Source organism: Cydia splendana, chromosome 19 (assembly GCF_910591565.1).
Source record: "Cydia splendana chromosome 19, ilCydSple1.2, whole genome shotgun sequence".
Taxonomy (NCBI): domain Eukaryota; kingdom Metazoa; phylum Arthropoda; class Insecta; order Lepidoptera; family Tortricidae; genus Cydia; species Cydia splendana.
In genome coordinates this window covers 16,335,843-16,353,044 of record NC_085978.1, presented here as the reverse complement: position 1 = coordinate 16,353,044, position 17,202 = coordinate 16,335,843, and the positions used below count along the sequence as shown (strand labels likewise).

At 38.8% G+C, this 17,202-nt stretch overlaps 1 protein-coding gene across 1 annotated transcript; it reads left to right on the top strand.

Moving 5' to 3' along the window:
• The first annotated feature begins 227 nt into the window (after positions 1–227).
• On the top strand, positions 228–15,998 carry LOC134800148 (clavesin-1-like). The gene is made up of 6 exons (XM_063772621.1): positions 228–379; positions 12,093–12,246; positions 14,305–14,463; positions 14,718–14,811; positions 15,054–15,270; positions 15,821–15,998. Exons 1-6 carry the CDS (start codon positions 247–249, stop codon positions 15,970–15,972), a joined length of 909 nt encoding a protein of 302 aa, XP_063628691.1. The 5' UTR covers positions 228–246; the 3' UTR covers positions 15,973–15,998.
• Positions 15,999–17,202: the final 1,204 nt, after the last annotated feature.

Sequence of the window (17,202 nt, the reverse complement as noted above, 5' to 3'; positions counted from 1 at the left end):
TCTAATGAACCGTGATACTAGCTATAACTGAACTGTGATAGCTAGACAGTTGAAATTTTCACAGATTATCTATTTCTGTTGCCGATATATAAAAAAATACTAAAAAGTACGGAACCCTCGGTGGGCGAGTCCAACTCACACTTGTCCGTTATATAAAACAAAAATTTCATAACTTTAATCGTCGTCGCTCAAGCTAAGACGGTATATAACGATGTATAAGTTCTTCCTTATTTGGTTACAGTTAAAATGTCCAAAGCGGTGAAACAGTTCCCCGTCGAGAAGGAGTACCTCAAGAACCCCGACATATCGCCGGAAGACGTTCAGAAGTTACGGGAATGGCTGAAGACGCAACCACATCTGCCAGAAAAGTACCTCGACGGTAGGTTATACATTACACTCGCGATCAAAAAAATCGACTCAAGCAACATTTTTTACTTTTGGTCGTTTTTCCGGAAAGCGGGAAATATTTTAGTAAAACTTTGAATGCAATTTTATTACGAATTTATTCAGCTACAAAAAACAGTAAAAGACAACGATCTCGCTTGCGTAGTTTTTAGGTTATTGCAGTTTTTGTACAAAATAGCATTTTGCATGGTTATGATATGCACGAGTTGTGCCCCCTTGAGACCAATAAAACCGGTTTAACCGGTTATTTCTTATCAGTCGCTTATCAGAAGTTGACCAGTGCACATCTCCTCGCAATCTTTCACCGGAATCACCTTGGAAAAATGGATACCACCGAAGCTGAAGCCGCCGAAGTCGTCGCCTTGGTGAATCGAGGATTCTCGCAGCGTTCTGTTGCTGAGCAGCTGAATTTAAGCCAGTCTGCTGTCTCCAGAGTTTACCGTCGGTTTCGTCGATTTGGAACCTTGAAACGGAAACAAGGATCTGGCCGTCAGCGGTGCACAACGGAGAGGGAAGACCGCTTCATCGTCACCTCCAGTCTTCGTAATCGCCACCGTACCGCTGTTGCCATCCAGCGAGACCTGATGCGGAACCGGGTTGTGCCTGTTAGCACTCCAACAGTTCGGCGAAACCTCAAGGAAGCCAACCTTACCCCAAGAAGACCTGCTACTGGGCTCAAACTGACTCAGAGACATCGGGACGCTCGGAACCGTCGCCTCCATGGAAATCCCAGCCCACATCATGTCGGAACCTCCACCGTAGGCGACTGTTTCAGCGAAGCAACACTGGGCGAACCTCTCTCCAGGTCTTCGGTACACCCGTCCTCTTCTGTCGCTGCCATGGAGACACACTCTGCACTCATCGCTGAAGAGTACGCGGCTCCATTGGTCGTAGGTCCAATTTTCGTAGGTCGCCACGAATTCCTTCCGAGCGTCCCGATGTCTCTGAGTCAGTTTGGGCCCAGTAGCAGTTCTTCTTGGGGTAAGGTTGGCTTCCTGGGTTATTCGCGGATGGCCTAGAACGCAAAAGGACTACTGTAACATTTTGTCTATATCGCTATTAGTCTACATCGCGAACGTTCCAGAACGAAAATCTGATATAATAAGAAAATGCAATTTGCAGAAACAATTTTTTTGCTAATACGACGTAATGTGACACGGCACTTTGCATGAATGATTCAGTTTAACGTTTTTAGGATTGTCTCGAATATAGTATAGTTTTGTTTAATGGCAAGGAAGTCATTGATGTAGCAACAAAACAAATGACAGCCATTTGGCCAATTAGAAACTAATTTAATCTGATGGTGTTGCTACTTCAAAATAAATCCTAAAATGATGGAATAATATTAATTAAATATTTAAATCAAAACTTAATTTTTAAATACAAAAAAGGTGGAAATATGTTTAGATAATTAAATATGATTTATTTCTATATGTTATACTTGCATATAAAATTATTCCATGAATTTCATTAGTTACTGTTATTTTGATTGTGTCATCCCAGGGACAGAATGGTTCGAGATCATTTCCTGGCTGGTTTTCGCCCTGGATGGGCATCTTTTATACATAGAACAGTGAAGCGAAGTACATCATGCTCTGGTAGCATCGATCAGAGGCTTGGTTATGCAGTAGCCGCTGCATCCATGAGCTAGGGAGCTCATGCTGTTGTTATTTTGCCACAAACAGTAAGTAGAATATGATAATATATATGGATGTCCTCAGGTGCAACTCCTTGTTGAATCTTTGTTTGACCATTTTGCTTTGTTTCCAGTCTGCTGGTAAAACAATGTGGTGGGAGGGAGTATCAGAGCTGTGAGATGAGTCCACTCTAGGAATTTCCAGCTGGTGAGAAACTTAGATCATATAATGTCTCTTAGGTTAGCAGAGCACATGCTTCTAGTTATTAATCTTGAATTGTTTCTTTCAGCTGACTGGGGTTTTCGTTTTTGTGTTACTACGTATGTGAAATCAGTTCGCATATCAGAGTATGGAAGTCTGTCCATATTCCTAAAACTTCAAGTGCGTATGGTGAGCTGTTCGCCATGAGAATTTCGCTTTTCTGCTGGGTGGAGGAGACGACACCTTCAAGCTGAGGCCTTAGGCTTTCTGTGGTGCTCCGCGGTGCAATATTGTTATGAGGTTGGTGTACGCTTTCCTTCCATCCTAGAAGCTTTTTCCAAATTTAAAGTTAGAGAATTTATTAAATCGTATGTGATGGCAAATGATAAATTAGGTACTAACAAATTTAGATAGGTCTGCTTGTAAATCATTGTAGAACCATTTTTGGCACGACCCGGCTCTATCGTCTGACATTATAGAATAAGGTGCTTAATGCTAGCTTAATAAATGATTTACTTGTAGAACAACTTGCTCAGTGTGAGAATAGAAATAAATTATGTGTCACAAAACTAACATTTCATTTTGACATCCTTTAGAAACCCCTGAATAGTTGATGGAAATAAGTGTAAGCACCTGCTTGAGTTTTTGGTTAAGATTTAGATTGGTTAATTTAGTAACCTTAATTGTCCGTGAGTTTCCCCAGGGCAAAGCCCCAGCCGGGCAAGGAATACTCCCCGTGACAATTTGGCGCCCACAGATTCCGTCTTAAAGCTCTATTTCCATCATAAATCAGTTTGTATCACTGCCATCACATATAGATAAAAAAAGTTTTGTAATACTTACGGTTAAGTATTAATTTTGAGCTTGTGCTTTGGCTTTGCACACTTTGATACCATCCAGGTTAAGCTTTAGCTGTTTTACAGGTAGTTTTGTCCAATTTACTGCACGAAATTCAGAATATATGGTGAAAACCGTGAATTAAATGCTTTGATTTTCAGTTAGTAAAATTTGTGCTGACATTTTGTCAGGAAGTTGAAAGTGTCAAACTTTTACCACATTTTGCTACTTTTTATGCTTGTGAGCTTGTCTCTAAAGATTGAGACCTAAGATATTTTGCATTTTTGAGGATTTAAAAAGCATTTTTTTTTTTAATTTTGTTGTATAACTTGGTTAGTTATAGACAAATATTTGGGCAGAGCTTTTATAAGTACTGAAATTGAGTTGTATGTCATTTTGTTAAGGTCAAGTCAATGTTAATGATTTTTTAGGTCAAGTTCGAAAAGCTATTGAGCTTGTGCAGAAACTGTTAAGAAATTTGAGAAGTATTGTTTAAGTGTAAAATTTTAACTCAAAATACCTTTTAACATTAGATATTTAGCCACAGATGGAAAGCTTAAGTTACAATCCAACGTTATTTTGGGCTTTAAGAACAAAGGAAATTGTTTATGGTAAAATGTATGAACATACAGTGTGTACATACTTGATTTTGGAACGTTTTTTCTAGATAGACTTCAACTTGAAAGCTTGCAATTTTAGGACAATTTTGTGTAGTAATTTATTTTAGTTAGTGGCTTGCTTTCACTGTTATCAATAGCTTTGATACAAATTTTGTTTATATGAAATATGTAAGATACTTACACAGAGCTAAAAAGGGTTCATTGTAGTAAAAAAAAACACAATAAATTTAGCATTGTTTATTATAAATAGTAATGATACAATAGTGCCACATCAATTTGTAAGTCTTTTGCCATCATATTTCAATATTTTGAGTTAAACTTATTATACAACGGCGGTTTCAGTACACTTTTAATGTTTAATGCCCGTTGAACTTATTTATGAAGGTGGATCAAATCTGAGGCGTCGCTGGCAGTAGTTGGAAGTTTGCAGGAACGGCGGAGAAGTGGAAATGTTTGAGTGTCCGGCAGCAGCAAGGTTGATAGTCTCCGGCAACTGACTTCTGTTGGTTCCTGATTAGTAAATGACTTCGATTTGTGAAGATATACTTCTTCAGCGCACTGCCAGTGCCTATGTTCTCATGATTTAACATTGTTTGATTTTCAAAGTTGCAAATTCCTGTAGTCCGGTGTCCAGTTATAGGCATAGCTGGATATCTATTGCTTTTATGGTGGTCTGTTGTTCAAAGGTAGCACAGTTTTATAATAATCTGTAACAATTTCATTAAAATTAGAGTTGATTATACATACTAGGTTGGTTATTTTATAAAATACAGGGAACTTTACAGAGGTTTTGCGTTCAGTTTAGAGTGTGAGAACGAAAGTCGACTCCGTTTCTCATTATTTGGTAGATTACCTGTGTTTATTAGTAGATTTAATTCCATTCCAAGTCGCATTTTGACAAACTAAATATTGAAGTTCTAAGTATTGTTCGAAGTTTGATCACACTCGTATTTAGTTTTCCAATTTGTTGTACTTTAAAATGGCTAAAATATAGATAAATCTAGTAATAAATGATTAATGCGGCGAAAATTTTTGTAGGTAAGGTTATAATTCGCAAAATATCTCAGTGACATTTAACTTTTTAAAAGCATAGACGCTATACCATAGAGTAAATAAATAAGTTCAACAAAGGGTGCGTTCAGAAACATGATATTTTAGGGTCCAAACTTAAGTCGTAACGTGTCAGCGTTTAATAAACGCTCGTTTTTTTTGAAGTTATTGAGTAACTTGGTTTATCATTACGGTTTGTTTCAATACATTCCATTTAATGATGTAACGTTACGATAATGTTTTTAGCACCAAGTTTTAAGTTCAATTGAAGTTTTTTGCATGGTGCTAGGTGAAGTTTCGTTTTGGATTTTGGACATGGAGTTTGGATCGTGGCGTATTAAGGCCCCGTTCGCACGGCAGCTTTTTCAACGCGCGTTAAAAAAGCGTTTGAATGACACCAATGGATAACCATGTATGTATTCACACGAAGGCGGTTTTTAAGCGCGGCGCTTTTTTATCGAGCACTGTTCGATTTTCGGCGTTGAACGTTGGCGTCAAATTGAATAGAGCATACGGAACTCCGTGTATCTGTTCTCACAAGCGTTAAAAAAGCGCCGGCGCTGCTGTCAGTTGGCTGTCAAGTGTCAATTTTTGGTGTCAATCGTCAAGATTATTATTAGTTTCACCTTAAAAATGTCAACTTATTCTTACAAATTCCTAAAATATTCAAGCTATATTCAAATAATACGTCGTAATAGCAAATAAAGTATGGCTTTGCTGAGATGCGTACGTGGCATTACGACTCACAAGTGATTTTTAAGCGTTCATATGAACACAAATATTGGAAACGGTAAAAAAGCGCCAACGTCGGGTTTTAACGCAACGCTTTTTAAGCTGTCGTGCGAATGGGGCCTAAGGATTCGGACACAAGGTTTTTGGTAGGTTTTGGAGGTGTTGGTTTTCTCTGGACGCAAGGTCCCGGTTTTTTAGCTTTCTCCTTGCCGCCAGAGTAAACGCCCTCGCTTACGCCATAACGTTTCGTTCTACGGTTGTTTCGTTTGGAGTGTTGGATATTGTGGTAAAAATATTCAATCACGACTGTATGTGCGGAACGTGGTGAGCAGCAATGTCTGTTTTCACTACTATTTTTTGTTTTGTGTGATGAATGAAAGGGTTCTTGGAACAGTGCTCTAAATGCGTGGAGTATGAAAGGGGCGTTACAATCTAGCTCATTTTTTAAGTTTTGGAGCGATCCTTAATACGGCCAGTGGTTTTTTTTTGTGAGAAGTTTTGGGTGCTTACCACACCCGAGCGCCGTGTTGGTGCGTTGGTGTTTTGGGTCGACAGGGGTCCACACCCAGGAGATTTTGTGAGGTATGGCGGGGCGCGCACTGCATACCACGGACGTTTTGCGTTCTTTTTGTGTACTCCGATGGGTTCTTGCTCTTTTCAGGCGTCGACTTGGTACTCGCTGGTGGGTATCTTTTTGTGTACGTGTTGCCCATAAGTCCAAGCCATAGAGGCGTTGGTGAGGCACACGATTTTTTGTGTTCGCGCTGCCGATACAACGAGAAATATTTTGTAGGCGAAGATGCGACACGCGGTATCGCCGCCAATCATGCCTGGCGTGCGATACTGTTTCAGTACTCAACCTCAATGGTTGAGATTTTTGGGCATGTTGCAACCTCAGAGTTGTGTAAGGTTTTGGTCGGTTTGTTTTGTGATCCGGAGAGTTGGGGGATCGGTTACTCTCACCAACTCGAAGGGCCCAGATGTTTTGGTATGGGTTGGTTAGTTTTGTTTAATGGAAGAGTTGGCACAGTTAAGATGTGTCCAATTCAACCGTTTGTTGTTGGTTTTTTTTTGAGGATAGGTATTTTGTCTGTTTGGGTTTGCTGTGGTTGTCAACCTGAAGGGTTGAGACAATTATTGGTGTCCTCAACCCGTAGGGTGGCGACAATTTTAGGATTAGAATGGAAATTTCGGAATTACTAATTATATTTTGGATTGGATTTTTATTTAGCTTCTCAAGTTTATGAAGTAAACTTCGAAGTAGGAATTATTTCGGAATTTTTATTTTGCCCGGTCTAGTAGAGATAGGTTTAGGAATGCTGATCATCAGTCCTGGCAGTTGGTTTGGTTTTTCCAGCGCAACGATGCAATGTTGTGCTGGTAGAACCAAGGGATGGTTTACTGGATAGTTGGCGATTGCGGTGTGGATTTTTCCGTCTGTTCGGATACCACATTATTTTTTTTAGTATTTAGTGTTACGTGGGTTCGAGAATTGGTAGTTTCAAAAATTATTGGTATAGTGGTTTTGTTGTGAATGTGAGTGGTTGAATACTTTGGTTTTTTAAGGATAGAGTTTTCGGGACCTGCAGCAATCATTTTGGTTGTTTTTTTTAGGTGCTCCCATACTAGGTATGGTCGAGGTAGTTTAGTATTGTTTTGTTTACTTTTCTTTGTGACACATGTTTTGGATTTAGGATAGTCGCTGAGGACAGCGAGCGTTTTACCCTTGGTAAAACGCAACAGCGGGGAGAGGGGTATTGTGACACGGCACTTTGCATGAATGATTCAGTTTAACGTTTTTAGGATTGTCTCGAATATAGTATAGTTTTGTTTAATGGCAAGGAAGTCATTGATGTAGCAACAAAACAAATGACAGCCATTTGGCCAATTAGAAACTAATTTAATCTGATGGTGTTGCTACTTCAAAATAAATCCTAAAATGATGGAATAATATTAATTAAATATTTAAATCAAAACTTAATTTTTAAATACAAAAAAGGTGGAAATATGTTTAGATAATTAAATATGATTTATTTCTATATGTTATACTTGCATATAAAATTATTCCATGAATTTCATTAGTTACTGTTATTTTGATTGTGTCATCCCAGGGACAGAATGGTTCGAGATCATTTCCTGGCTGGTTTTCGCCCTGGATGGGCATCTTTTATACATAGAACAGTGAAGCGAAGTACATCATGCTCTGGTAGCATCGATCAGAGGCTTGGTTATGCAGTAGCCGCTGCATCCATGAGCTAGGGAGCTCATGCTGTTGTTATTTTGCCACAAACAGTAAGTAGAATATGATAATATATATGGATGTCCTCAGGTGCAACTCCTTGTTGAATCTTTGTTTGACCATTTTGCTTTGTTTCCAGTCTGCTGGTAAAACAATGTGGTGGGAGGGAGTATCAGAGCTGTGAGATGAGTCCACTCTAGGAATTTCCAGCTGGTGAGAAACTTAGATCATATAATGTCTCTTAGGTTAGCAGAGCACATGCTTCTAGTTATTAATCTTGAATTGTTTCTTTCAGCTGACTGGGGTTTTCGTTTTTGTGTTACTACGTATGTGAAATCAGTTCGCATATCAGAGTATGGAAGTCTGTCCATATTCCTAAAACTTCAAGTGCGTATGGTGAGCTGTTCGCCATGAGAATTTCGCTTTTCTGCTGGGTGGAGGAGACGACACCTTCAAGCTGAGGCCTTAGGCTTTCTGTGGTGCTCCGCGGTGCAATATTGTTATGAGGTTGGTGTACGCTTTCCTTCCATCCTAGAAGCTTTTTCCAAATTTAAAGTTAGAGAATTTATTAAATCGTATGTGATGGCAAATGATAAATTAGGTACTAACAAATTTAGATAGGTCTGCTTGTAAATCATTGTAGAACCATTTTTGGCACGACCCGGCTCTATCGTCTGACATTATAGAATAAGGTGCTTAATGCTAGCTTAATAAATGATTTACTTGTAGAACAACTTCCTCAGTGTGAGAATAGAAATAAATTATGTGTCACAAAACTAACATTTCATTTTGACATCCTTTAGAAACCCCTGAATAGTTGATGGAAATAAGTGTAAGCACCTGCTTGAGTTTTTGGTTAAGATTTAGATTGGTTAATTTAGTAACCTTAATTGTCCGTGAGTTTCCCCAGGGCAAAGCCCCAGCCGGGCAAGGAATACTCCCCGTGACAGTAATACCATTATGACAATGATCTACCCAGAATCTGACCTAGTCAGAAATTAACTTAAAGAGAAAGTGACTTCCACCTTACAAGTCATGCCCTGAAAGTATCTGATTCAGAAACAGACCTATGATGAATCTAGTATAACCAGAATCGTACTTTATCAGATTTTGACCTAAACCTAAACTGGCCCGCCTAAACGCTCCCACTTTTTTACGGGAATTTGTGTATTAGATAATATTCAAGCTGCGGGCTGAGGAGAGAACTTAAAAAAAATGATATTAGGTATGTGTCAGATAAGAGTCAGTCTTAATATGGACCGTTTTTCGAAGTCAAAAATGTATCGAGATCTTCGTCTATATTTATTCCGTGGCAAGATAATTAAAAGGAATACCCCACCACGGTAACTGCGGTAACAACCATTTAAATACTTATTCAATTTTTTGTCGTATCCTCGAGCAACAGATGCCATATTCAAAATTATTTACCAATGGCTGTTACGTGATATTATGCGTGAAAAAAAGTGAAAATTACACTCATCCTGCTCAAACTGAAATCGATTTTAAATAACAGGAAATGAATTTTGTCAGTTGAACAATTCAGCAAATTGTATGAAATTTATCTCTAAATTGCTGTAGGATAATACTTATTAAATATAGGTACAAAATTGTACATAATGTTCATTCAAATCATTTCCTTTGCATTGTAAAGAATAATAGTTGTTTTTAAAATGATTAGTCCAAGGACAAATGTGATTTAAACTAGTTAATGCCTTGATGACACCATACCTATTTGAATAATTTTAGGTATATTTTATAATGGGTACGTACGACACTTTGGGCCCGATTCGGATTTTGAAATAGACATCACCAAGATACGATAACGATGTGTTTAAGATCTAACCTGTCAAATTTGACATTTGCGCGATTCTGGAGACTGTTGAACGATTTCCACAGGATATGACTTAGAGATCCAATTCACATCTAATAGATCTTACTCTATCTAACGTAAAAGTGACGTTGGTTGCCCGAATTGCGCTGCAAAAGAGAACTAGTTGATATCTAAACTATAACGTATCTAGAATGGATCTAGTACGTGTCGTCTCTTGTGAATATCTTGAAGTTCGAATACGGCAGTACGTTTTCAATATTAGCATCACGTTGTCACGTATCGCCCATCATAGAAAACGAAGTGTCAGATGCCTCAACCCCAACCCGGACCGTTTTTAGTTAATTGACCGAAGCGTAGCGAAGGTCTACGTTTTGACTCGGGCAATTTGCTTTCGTATGTCCGGATGTTCTCCTCTACAGGTCGCAATTCTTAACTGATTCTCATGAAACTTTGTGACCGGATTCTATGACTAAATAAAAAAAAATTGTCAATCCGGTTTTTGGAAATTTTTAAAAATGGCGGAGTCGTGATACCTGTCGCCTAAACAAATAGTCGTATCGATATCAAAAATACTAGTGTTCGCGCGAACAGCACATTTTTCTCTCCTGTGGGCAATAGTTAACAGCTTGTGGGCATGTAAGCAATGATTTTATCATAGTTCTCTAAATAAAAGGAGGACCTTTTCACGTGGATAAGGGTTAAATAAGAAAATTAACCTTTATAGCCCTTAACTCTTGTGTATGTCTACAGGAAAGACATAACACAGTGATCTGTTTGACCCAACTAGGTTATTGTAAGTATTGTAACAACTACCTAACTTATACTTCGTGGAATCTGCCTTTTCTAAGAGGACAGTTGATAGCAATTAATTTAATGACAGATAATTTAGTTTGCGATATCCGTCTGCGGCTGCAGTGCGACAACTCTTAAACAATAATAACTTATAATTACGAGGATAGACGATATTCTCATCGTACCTAAACTAACCCTAGTGGTTGCTTCAGAACTGGTTTATACTGACCCTTTCCTTAGAGCATCGGTCGGCAACAGGCGGCCCGCGGGCCACTAGCGGCCCGCGAACGTCTCACTTGCGGCCCGCGAGCCTCCCTGGCTATTTTGTATGTAACATTGACAAACGATAATGTCTGATAAAGTCATTAAATATTAACAAAGTGCGGCCCGCGACAACTTCATTACCTACTATGTGGCCCTTGGCTGCTAAAAGATTGCTGACCGCTGCCTTAGAGCATTGTACATCGTACATCACCCATAAAAACTAGAGGTCAATTCTAATTTAACATTTTGTTGTATTTTTGATCCGGTTTTGATAAGACCTTGACGATAGTTTTGTTCGACTTTTTCTTCATTTCGCATGCACCAATAGCGTCAGCGAGCACCAAGGTCATATCAAAACCAGTTCAAAACCAAAAAATGTGGAATCTGAATCGGGCTCTGAGTTTAAGTTTATAAACTTCAAGTACATTTAATTCTTTTTATTTTGGTAAGAAATATAAAGTAGTAAATAGAAAGTCTATGCATAGTTTGTGATCAACAACGCAGGCTTCGTCAAGTGAATACCAAAGCTTCGTTATCAACTTACAAATGATGTAATCTCCAACAGGATTTGTATGTATTATCAGGATCTCCAACCACTATATATTAAACTAGGCTACATGGTGCCACCCCGGACCGTAGCCAGCCCAAAAGACCCCATGACACTGACATGATTTTAAATTACCTTAGCAAGCTGTGAGAATAGCTCCCGACAGTGCCGTGAAACGTCAAATTATGGCAGAAAACGTGCAAAACGGAGGAAACCACGTTTTCAAGTTATACGTTTTCTTCAAAGATGGTCGCTGCGATTTCATAAATTTGCCTGTAGCCATAGAATTATTATTATTGTCGGTTCGAATAGAGCAAAACAAGTGTTTTTTATGGGAAACTATTATAGTAGTTTATGTGACGGCTACGTAATGAATGGCATTTAAAATACGTGTGTGGGATAATGAAACGAGCCGAAAGCAAGTACACGTGTTTAAATGCCTAATTTTGTACATATACACTGCTTTATCTACACACATATTATAAGCTCTCTATGATGAACATATGAGGAACCGCATTTTGTAACTGTCATTGTGGCATTTGATCACACACTCAATTAAATCGTCATCTCGACTGATAGGTATATTTTTACGAGCCCGAAAATTAATAAAACTTTGTAGATACTAACGACGAAAGCCTTTTTGTATCCTAACTATAGTTCGTTTTTTTTTAGCATTAGAAATAAGGTAAACAATCTTGATGTGTCTTTTAATTGAAAAACACGTTTCAAAAATAAGTTACGGCAAATATGTAACAATTATGAATCTAATACGATCATTTATATTCTTCTGCTTTCATAAGTAATAGTTACTGATTTTACAAAGCGTTTTTCAATTAAAAGACATGCTAAGATCGCTTACCTTCTTTCAAGTTCTTTCTAATGCTAAAAAAACGAACTATAGAATATTTATTAAATGAATTTACGTATTTCCTCGCAGACCTGGACCTCCTGGTGACGTACCACTGCTGCGAGAACAGCGCAGAAGTAGCCAAGCAGGTGCTGGACCTGCACTTCACGCTCCGCACTCTCTTCACGCCCTACTTCAAGGACCGCTGCTTTGACAAGAAGGCCGAATACACCTTGGAGACTGTGTAAGTTTCCTTAGACCTGGCCGCGTAGCCAACATGCCAATCGCTTAAGCTCCGTAGCGATCGAAATTCAACTGTCACTGTCGCACTAATATGGAAGAGTGATAGACTGCCGTATTCGAACTTCAAGATATTCACAAGAGACGACACGTACTAGATCCATTCTAGATACGTTATAGTTTAGATATCAACTTGTTTTCTTTTGCAGCGCAATTCGGGCAACCAATGTCACTTTTCCGTTAGATAGAGTAAGATGTCTTTTAGATGTGAATTGGATCTCTAAGTCATATCCCGTGGAAATCGTTCAACAGTATCTCCAGAATCGCGCAAATGTCAAATTTGACAGGTTAGATCTTAAACATATCGTTATCGTATCTTGGTGATATCTAAAAGATGTCTAATAGATGTCTATTCCAAAATCCGAATCGGGCCCAGAGAGCCACAAAACGTTTCGTTGTCGTAGCGATAGCGATTGTCACCTTGGCTAAGCCGGCTGGATCTAACAACATACTGTTGCGAGAAGTAGCCGAGCACCTGGACCTGCACCGCATGCAGCGTTCGCTCTTCACGCCCTACTTCAAGGAACGGTGCTTTGACAAGAAGGCTGACTGAAGAGAGACTGTGTATTATGGCTCCTCTACACGAATGGCCAACGCCGGCCAATCCAAGGGACGCAGCCATGCGGTAGACTGAGATAGCAATATCACTTGCTCCCTCTAATGCATAAATGCGTCCCTTGGATTGGCCTGCGTTGGCCATTCGTGTAGAGGAGCCATTAAGTATTCGACTCATTTAGATTTTCACTAAACACGCTTATATTGCCTGTAACGTTTGTTGAGCTCAATTAGTCAAGTCATGTCATTTCAATAGACAATCCGAACATGTCCCTGTTCTGCACATAACAGAGTGTTTTTTTAAGTTTTTTATCACACCACAGCGACAATCCGCCGTTTTGTGGCTTAAAATGACGTACTTAATCATTTAAATGACAATGAATTCCCAGCACAGTTGAGGAAAACTGCAACCATTCCAACAATAATAATTATACAGTATTCACAGTGACATAAGTAATTGCTTACAGTGACAAGGTCACTTTGTGGACATTCATTGTTGACCCACTTCAGGTTCATTTTACATTGGTCTTTCATTAGCGATAGTATTGAGAACCAAATTAATTAAACCCTTAAATGGTTCAAGACCGTGCCCGTACCAAAAATACTAAGCCTTTTTAAGTTAAAACGATCTATCGACTTTAAAAACAGGCTAATATAGCCCTTTTCATAATGGCAATAAAGTCGATTGCTTTAGGAAATCCTTCTTGTCAAAAGAGCGAATGAGCTGTGGAAGAACAAACTAAAATACACCTTCATGTTATGGGCTTAGAGTTGTATTTTGGTAGAAAATTAAAGAAGGACAAAATGTCACGATAACAGGTAAACTTGAAGATAACATCTTAGGGTAAATGTTTATTGTTTATACACAAGTGTATACTTAGTCCTTTTAAGAGGATATTCATACTATATGAATAGAGGTATTAAGTGTGATGAAGTCACAGTCAAACAGTCATTGAAACCGGGTTTGCCAGTGACCCTCGGCTTAAAAGTCGCACGCCTTACCAATATGATAATGAATATTAATACAATGCAAGTAGGTACAACACTCGTCAATGCACACCTCACGCGGTTTAAATACAGGCAGAGAAACATTAACAAAGACATCATCGCTAAAGGGCAATCTCTTGCAGACAAACATTAGCTAGCGGTGATAAGAAAGAAAAAAATTGTAAAGATTATGTCCTCAATTCAATGACGGGGAAGAAATGTATACAAAAATTGCTGGAAGGCCGGCATAGGGCAAAAACCGTCGTATTTGTATACATACGTCGCTCAGACACAGTCGGAAAGGAAGAGCTTCGCTCCTTCTGCTCTATCGACCTGCTGTATGTGGAGCATGTGTACAAACGCAAAAGTCAAGAGCGACGAAAGAGCTCGTAGACGGTCTTTCCTTATAGACGATCTTCTTCAAATTTACCTTATTATTAATTGAATTGTATTTTTTCAGGGTATTTGCCCCCCTCTCCATGCCGCTGGTGCGCGGCTACCGCGGCTTCTACGCGCGCCTGATCGACCCTGACCCCCGTCACTTTAATTTCGTGGATGTCGTGCGCACATTCATGATGGTCTTCGATCTGTGGCAGTACGAAGAGGGGACTTGGCCAGGGTAGGTCATCATATATTTTAAGAGCAGTAGCCAGAATGGCAATTACTTATAGACAAAGGTCGATCGAAAAGTAAATGTGTCTGGATGGCAGATGCCACGAAAAGTCATTTCCGTAAGCTTCTGACACTTCGTTTTTCTATGATGGCTTATAGGTGAGCTGATAGGCCATTTATTATCACGTGGGATGCGATTTACATTTTATATTTTTGCTTAATAAAATATTTACCTTTATAAATATATTTTGCTGTTTTCAGATTCGAGCTGATTGTAGATTTGGATACGGCAGTAGCCGGTCATCTTGCGAGAGTGGAAATTATGGCAATTCGTCAAGTACTATACTTTCTGCAGGTTAGTGTTCAATTTATAATCTATTTCTAATCTTGTAGTGCTTTCCCTAGGGGTAGTTCTATAGTTCAGAGCCGGTAATCGCTGCCAACTTTTAGTGTAAACTTGTGAAGAATCAAATGAAAGCAAATTAAATATACCTTTTAAATGTTTAGTTCATAGTTAGTTTTAATGTTTTTTTTTCTTTGTATAATAGGTTAAAAAACATGATGGTTTAAATAGTATCCATTTTCTATTATTTTCAGGAATGCATGTTGGTAAAGCTAAAAGCGGTGCACTTCCTGAACGCGCCTGGCTGGATGGACAAGCTGATGATGATGCTGAAGCCCTTCCTCAAGAAGGACTTGCTAGAGCTGATCTGCATCCACCAGCGAGGGTCCGACAGCGTCTACAAGTACATCCCGAAGGCAGCGCTGCCGAAGGGATCAGGGGGGGGTTATAAGGACTTTGAAACTATTAAAGGTGAGTTTTGACCCTTTGACCGTAAAAGACGTCGACTGACGCGCGCAGCTACAACCCAATATGAACTTTTGTGCATTCTGACAAGGTTCACAATAACGCGCCGCCCACGATAGGCGTGGTGTTCAAAGTATTAATAACGGGGCAGCAAAATATAGACTAGTCCCGTCATAATAGCAAATCTTAATTTTGGCTCTTTCTGACACACACAAATGACAAATGTAGATTTCACTGACTTTTATGAATAACCGTAACGCCACTATAAAGTTAGTGTTGGGATCCAAACTAATGCTGGTGAGTGCAAAAGTCCCGACAACAACATCGATTTTGACATTTGCGACTTGCGACAGCAATGCAGACGCCAGTAACGTCAGTACATTACTGCAGTACCTACTCAGTAATGCTGGTGTAGTCTGAATCCGGACAGTACATTAAGTGCATGAATGATGATAAAAGTTTAACCATTATATTCATACTGTAAATATTTTAACGTGTCAAAGGCCTCTCGAGATCTACGCGCAAAAAGTTTGAACATAAACATATTTGGTTCCAGAGGAGACCTTTGAGCTACTCCAGAGCAACCGAGACTTTTTCCGCGATGAGAACCGGCGACGAGTGAATGAGGCACTCCGGAAGGGCAAGAAGACCACCGTCGAAGACCTGTTCGGTATCCAGGGCAGCTTCAAGAAACTAGATATAGATTAAGTGTGGGAATATAGGCTTTTAGGTTACATGGTGTTTTATTACTCCTTCTGTCCTTAGGATCGGTTGAATCAAACCATTAATCAAATTATAATGAGAACTTAAGGATGATGGAACAGATTAACAAGCCATACATACCGGTCAAAATTATGATTTTTAGTAACTTACTGGCCTCCGTAAGTTATAATATTCTTTTCTATATGCTGTGTCCTGACCGAATTTTTAGTATTTTTTTTTTTGCATTTTATTTCGAGAATATTCGTTTTATTTCTGCCACTTACAGCAAACCCGAGATTTGACCACGAAGTTAGTCTTGGCCTCCAACACAAGAGCACGCCACTTTGATCGATCCAGAGAGCGGTATCCCGCCAGCTTTCGAAAGGTTATAAGAAATGTTTTTTTTTAAGTTTGTATTATTTATAGAGGATATTTAAATTAGCACAAAATAACGGCATAAAAAAATGAGTAGTACAAACAGCAACACTCCTAACTGTCCATCGGTGGACCGTATGCCTTTTGTAATAAAGTTTACCAGTGGACAGTTAACATTGTGGGCGATGGTACCTAAGTGAGATACTTATACATTGAACTTTCAAATCGTGTTACTTGTTATAATTATACCTGCTGTCAATATTCTCACTTGATGGTCTCATCGGAAGATCAGCGATGGAAAGTATCCAGCAACATAAGACAAGGCCATGTCGTGGCATTCTTTCTACGTTTCTCTTGTATGTACATTTTTAATTTTCTCGTTTGTGTTTACGAATATTATAAGTATTTATATTTGTAGAATATTAACATAGAATCCAATAGTGAATATTTAGGTAGGTAACAAATAACTATATTTACACGTGCTTGGATGTTTTTATTTTTCTAACTCGTGTTTGCTAATATAAGTACTCATATAATTGTTAGCACCTATTTCATAACCTGTTATTTTGTAAATATTGTCAAGAATATACAAAGAGACTTCCTTGAGATGCACAAATAAGAAACCGTGATACACGAAGATCAGATAAAGCTGAACGAGTCATATATATGTAAAGAGTCGGAACATGATGTAAATATTCATTATGGTGATGAATAATGGATTCTACCACTCGAGTTTACAATACCATAATATGCTACAATGAGATGTATTTACATTCTTACGTCATGCTCTCTGGCAACCCCATATTGCTTTTTGGATTTTTTATCATATGAGGATTTAGTACACATCATGAGGTCTTTAAC

Coding starts and splice junctions, on each gene's coding strand:
- LOC134800148 (XM_063772621.1), top strand. CDS start 247: ATGTCCAAAGCGGTGAAACAGTTCCCCGTCGAGAAGGAGTACCTCAAG. Junction 380..12,092: donor GCCAGAAAAGTACCTCGACG/GTAGGTTATACA, acceptor ATTTCCTCGCAG/ACCTGGACCTCCTGGTGACG. Junction 12,247..14,304: donor GAATACACCTTGGAGACTGT/GTAAGTTTCCTT, acceptor GTATTTTTTCAG/GGTATTTGCCCCCCTCTCCA.